The 6,000-nt window shown below is 43.1% G+C and overlaps 1 protein-coding gene across 3 annotated transcripts in view; it reads right to left on the minus strand.

Annotated features, from left to right (window-relative positions):
• The window catches only part of CPM (carboxypeptidase M), a 32,363-nt gene extending 27,778 nt beyond the window's left edge, over positions 1-4,585 (minus strand). The window contains exons 1-2 of one of the 3 annotated variants that reach the window (XM_074869372.1): positions 4,303-4,371; positions 3,958-4,108 (exon numbers count right to left, since the gene is read on the minus strand). In XM_074869372.1, coding sequence (XP_074725473.1) covers positions 3,958-4,011 — 54 coding nt within the window. In that variant the 5' untranslated portion in view covers positions 4,012-4,108; positions 4,303-4,371. Of the gene's footprint in view, positions 1-3,957 lie in introns of all 3 variants that reach the window. The other 2 variants (XM_074869370.1, XM_074869371.1) reach the window with 2 other exon arrangements.
• Positions 4,586-6,000: the final 1,415 nt, after the last annotated feature.

Consider the following 6,000-nt stretch of genomic DNA (forward strand, 5'->3'; position numbering starts at 1 on the left):
CCTTTTATGCAGAAATGATTGTCTTAGCAGGAGAGAGGAAAGCACTCTATTTCTTTAGCCTTGACCTCAGCAAGGCTTTCAACAGAATCACAGAAGCTGTTGGAAGGGTCCTCTGGAGGTCATGTGGTCCAACACCCCCTCCTCCCAGCTCAAGCAGTTGATAGTGAATACAAATCCTGTGAATGAGTGTGGTGGCTATAAAGCCACCAGACATAATTTTTGCTGTTACCCCCTCCTCCCAGCTACAGCCAGTTGCACAGCCTTGTGTCCAGACGGCTTTTGAATATCTCCAAGAATGGAGACTTCACAACCTCCCTGAGAAGCCTGTTCCAGTGCTGTCACCCTCACAGTATCTTTGTAAACAATCTGGGAACATACGGATTAGAGAAGTAGACTACAATAAGGTCAGAAGCTGGCCGGACTGAGGAATTGGTGGTTCAAGTGACAGCAAATTATCAGCAGCATTCCCCAAGGGTCAATACTTAGGCCGATACTGTTAAACGTCTCCATCAGGGCCAGGGCTGCCATTCAGACGGGCCTTGACAAGCTGAAGGAACTTCTCAACAGAAAAGTCATAAAGTTTGACAAAGGCAAATGCAAAGTCTTGCACCTAGAATGGAAGAACCCCATATTGGGATTATCAACCCAAGAAGATAACGCCATGCTTGTACAGGTTGCGGCTCTGCGATTTAGGGGCTGCAGAGTGTGGGAGGAATGTCCAGGTGGACAAGATAAATGCGAGTCAGTAGTGTGCTCTCGCAGCAGAAAAGGCAACCTGTATGCTGGGCTGCATCAGCAAGAACACAAACCAGCAGCTCGAGGGAAATTACTATTCCCCTCCACTCAGCATTAGCAAAGTTCTATCTGGAGTACTGTGTCCAGCTATGGGTTCCCTAGCGCAAGAGAGGCACCACCACACTGGAGGAATTCCAGCATAGGACCAACTGAGATGATCACACTGCATCTGAGGAGAGACTGGGGGAGGTCAGTTTGTTTAACCTGGAGAATGATACAGCTACAACCTTCCACTACCTAAAGAGACATTATAGAGAAGACAGAGCCAGGCCCTCCTCAGAGGTGCACAGCAAAAGAGCAGGTAACAGTAAGGGAAGGTCTAATCAGATGCAGGAAAACACATTTCCTCAACAAAGGTCGTTGAGCACTGGATCAGGTACCCAGACACCCTGTAGAATCTCTACCCTTGCAAATATTCAAAACTTGCGTGGAGAGGGCCCTGAGCATCATAATCTAGCTTTCAAATTAAGCCTGCTTTGAACAGGAGCTCAGACTAGATGACCTCCAGACCTAAATTACTTTATGAGTTGCCTGGAGCTTCTGACATGAAGAGCGTTCTGTTAAAAAACTACATGCAATCACTTTCTGAAGTGGTAATACAGAGGTCCCTATCACTCTCCACATTTGAGCTTCTAAGAGTAGATTCTGTACTACTCACAGTAGATTCTGTACACTCACAGGCTCTACACATGCCAACTAAAAGTCAAGCCTTCACTTCACATTCTTCATAATTCAAGACTAGATAGCAGTATATAGTACCAGAGTATTAGATAAAATTACAGGAAAACCTAGATTAGATTTAAGAATAACATGGGAACAATAGCTATTCATGAGAACAGCAAAAATTATGTCTGGTGGCTTTATAGCCACCACACTCATTCACAGGATTTGTATTCACTATCAACAGTTTTCATATCAGGAATGTCAACAGCTTAGCAGAAAAGTTACTACATCACATTGATCTCAATTTTATAGTATTTAAATTAATTTCTGTTTCTCATCATCCATTAATATATTTTGCTATCACAGTTTAGCTAATTGTTAGTGGTACAACAGTAGCAAACCCATACAAGTAGGCACCCACTTGTTTCTGTCAGCTTATCTAAGAAAAGAGGAATAGAACTTCAGCTCACTGACTAAAATTGAAATTTCATTTTCACAAAAATTATATAACCACTGTTGTCACAAAACTTTCTTTCAGTACGAGGAAAAAATAAAATACCCCAATTCAGTTCCATCCTTTACCATATTTCTATGGACTCTAAAGGCACGTTTCTTAATGGAGGTGGAAATCTCTTAACATTTAAAAAAAAAAAAAAAAAAGAAAAAGGAACAGAGAAGCACTGACCATTTTTCACTGCCATCCTGCTTTATATGGCACTGAGAAAGTTTCCACTGACTGCCTATTCCTTTCAGAAGAATACTGCAGGCACACAGGGCATGCAAAAAGCATAACTGATCACCTTTTTGTGAATCTGTGAATCATGACGTGTAGCTGGCAGAACAAGGGAGAGCCCACGTAATTCTTTTTTCTCACACAGTTTGGCAAACAGAAGGCAATATACCAAAATCTGAATAAAGTTTCAGTGCATTGCTCAATCACAATCAAGAGATGATGCATTTCCAGTTTTCAGGCTGGTGGAACTCAGACAAGTTGAACACTTCATGTTACCAACTTTCAGATGGCTAGATATGCAAAAGCCAAAATTTCAATCTCTCAGGTTGGATGAAAGGTTTTGTCCTACTTGCACAAAGATAAGCCAGCAGAGTTCATGCCAGAGAAGTCAGAATCTAGTCCTATCATTAAAATGTTAGCTAAGTCCCCCCAAGGTAGGAAAATGAAGATGTGGATAATAGGTAGTTTGTACTGGAAGGAACTGTACTTAAAGGGACTAGCTTTTTCTTGTGTGGATGAATAACATAATCCAATATGATTCTGCCTTTGATGAAACCAAGAACACAACTTAAATAACTTTAAGATTCCTTGCCGAGTTTGAGCCTTCCCATGAGACTTTCTAAAAAATGAGTGCAGACATGCACAGAGACAAGATCACATATCCACAGCAACATGACAGCTGTTTGATACCTCACTGAAACAGAATCCTCGTTTCAACTAAAAGTTGTGTGCCAGAGAAATACAGTTTAAAAAATTTGAAGACACACATGGTAACACAAGGAAGGAGGTATGAAAATAAACTACTAGTGTTCTTCATAATTATCTACCCAGAAGATTGTATGTTTGGGTTTTTTTCAAACACAAGCATAGCTTTGATAATAGATGCTACAACTGTCTCCTTCCAGTGGTATGAAATGGGACTAGAGGAACAGATGACATTTCTAAAGAATGAACTCCTCCATCTAGTTTTATACTTCTTATCAAAGCCATTTAATTTTCTGAATTGAAATCTACTTTTTTTGCTTAAAACTAGCCAGATCTGCATTAAAGTATTTATACACTAATAAAACACTAAACTTTCTAATCCCTTTAAACAAATTTAAAACTTCCGTTTTTTTCTATAAATTTATTGTAAGAAAGTACCAATCACAGAGAGATAAATTCAAGTATCTATATAAGGCCAGAAAGCTGATAATTGATTTGAGTATATTTTCAAGACTGAAATCCCATTTTTCATTTAAAACACAAGACCTTGCATCAGTATGGAATTTGAAATCCTTTTTCTAGTCAGTCCAGATTTATTGGAATAATAGGTAAAGCCAAAAAGCGAAGATATTTTTAAGATACCCACACGTTAGAAAACACACTTATTACAGCCCCACCCTGAATGGGCACTTAACAAACGGGGTCCCACATTTTAAGCTCTTTAAAGTCAGCCCTGTTCCTGAAACCGCCACTCAGGAGGTTGCCACTTCTCAAAAAAAGAAAAAAAAAAAAAAAAAAAAAAGGTGTTGGGAGAACTTTTACCCTAGCTGAAGCGTCGTACGTGTCATCAGAGCTTGTTATTCACGCTTAAGCGAGAGGAAGAGGAAACTTCACAGAGATTTAAGCAGAGAGGCACCCTGCACTTGCGATTAGAGCAGCCCCGCCGCCAGCAAGCGCGCAGGAAAACGCCATCGCAGCCACCTTTACCAACATTTATCCCGATTTAAATAAAACAGAAAGCCTTCGCCTACTCGCCACCTCCCCCCGCCCTTACCCCCTACCTTCCACCGAGCGCCCGATGCTGTGCAAGTGGGTGAGGGAGGGGTAGGCGGCATGAACCCCCTTCAGGTACGCCTCCAGCTCCTCGGTGTGGTGGTACTTGAAATCCAGCGCGGCCGCCACAGAAAACAGGCAGAAGATGCCCACCACGTCCTAGAAAAAAAAAACAAAAAAAAAAAAAAAAAACCAACAACAAAAAAAAAAAACAACCAACAGATGAACCGAACAGCCCAGGGGAGCGGCGGGCTTGCCGCTGACACCGACAAGCCCGCCGAGGGAGCTTTCCCGCGTCTCCCCTCACAGGGAGCAGGTGCCTTTCCCCTGACACCCACAACCGCCGCCCTTACCCCGGCGGTCGTCCGCATGATGCCACCGCTCCTCCACAACTGCGGCCCCAAGGCCGGGTGGGAGCCGCCATCCCCCGGCGCCGGCCTTGCCCTGCCCCTGACTGACGCGGGCTTCATCCACTCAGGTCCCCCCGGCCCGCCCAAGGCCTTCTCCCCTCCCTCCTTCCCGCCTCGCCCACGGCTCTCACCTGTGCGGGGCGCGGCTGCTGTCAGCGCCGAGCCTTCCCCGCTGTCTTCGGCAGCCCCCTGGGGTGAAGCCAACCCTCCTCCTCCTCCTCCTCCTCCTCCTCCTGTCCCGCCTTGCAGGTTGAAGGGAGGGAAAGGGCCCGACCGTACGGCTGGCTGCTGGCTCCGTGTCGTCGCCAACCCGCTGGCTGGCCTCGCTGCGGGGCGGTGGCGTTTTGGCCAGTCCCAGCTGCTTTTACCTCATTTTTCTTCCCGGAGGGGGTGAGTGGTGTTCTGGAGGGGGAAAAATAATAAATGAGGGGGCGCAAAAGTTCACATTTTGACTTGTAGTGATTGTTTGTTCATAAGAAGCATTGTTTAAAAATACAGCTGTTTTTCTTGTTTGTTTTGGTTTTTTTTTTTTTAATTTTTAAAATATTTTTTTAATGGGAGGTGTGGCAGCTGCCCGGCTCTGGCTGACACGTACCGTCACACCACTGCTCTTCCTCAGAGCCTGCGTGGTCCTGGGGTGTGATCAGGGTGTCAGCACCTGAGGCACAGAGACAAAACCTGCTGCACTCTTGAGACAACTTATCTGCCCAAACCTAACAAAATCTCTGCCTAGCGTTTTTTTAAGATGAGTTTTTAATAGCCTTGTATTCAGTCACTGAAAGGACTGGATTCTGTCTACAGAATTAAATGCTTTTCTTGGTTTTGCACTAACCACATTGCCTTGGGGATATCCTAGTCTCGGGATTCACCACAAAGACTTTTTCATCACCTTTTATTGTCTTTAAGATTGAAAAGGACTAAGAGACAAAAGTGAAGCTTGCCTCCAGCAACAAAATTTAGGATAGCATCTAAATTTCTTTTAAAATATGTTGATATAGCAGAGTGTTAGAATACAACTATTTGTGAATTCTGCCTAATTTTTCTGAGAAAGAAAAATGGCAGTTTTCTTTATAACCAGCAGCAGGATTTCATCTGCTGCCTTCTGAAGTTTGCTATGCTGGTCAATGACAGAAAAAGGATATTGAAGGAGATGAATATATGAGCCAGTCCCAAACAACAAGTCCTGCATTCTGAATAGAAGATGCTGTATTTAATGAAAAGTTCTTGTTAAATAAAAAGTTGCTATTAAATTAAAAGGTGCTTTTTTACCCCAAATCTTTGAGAAAAAAAAAAATCAAACTGTACTTTAACACAAGTATCTGCTGTATCCCAATATCCCAGAAGCATATACATCTAAAAATGGTAAGATACCTACCTCCAGACCCCTCAAGTATTCTTAGTTCATGGGAGGGACTTCTATTTCAGATATGACAAAGGAGGTATGCAATGTACAAGGCTACTTGGTTAAAAGAGATATATTAGGCTTCTGTTGAATAGTGTTCCTTCAAGCATGGCATTTTGGGGGAGAGGGCAGCCCCAGAGCCTTTCTCCCATGCTCTGACTCCATCATATTTTAACTCTTATAACTTGACAAGACCTAAATATGGATGTCTTTTACCTTCTTTCTAAAATAACAACAAA

This window comes from Strix uralensis, chromosome 5 (assembly GCF_047716275.1).
Source record: "Strix uralensis isolate ZFMK-TIS-50842 chromosome 5, bStrUra1, whole genome shotgun sequence".
In the NCBI taxonomy this organism is placed as follows: Eukaryota; Metazoa; Chordata; class Aves; order Strigiformes; family Strigidae; genus Strix; species Strix uralensis.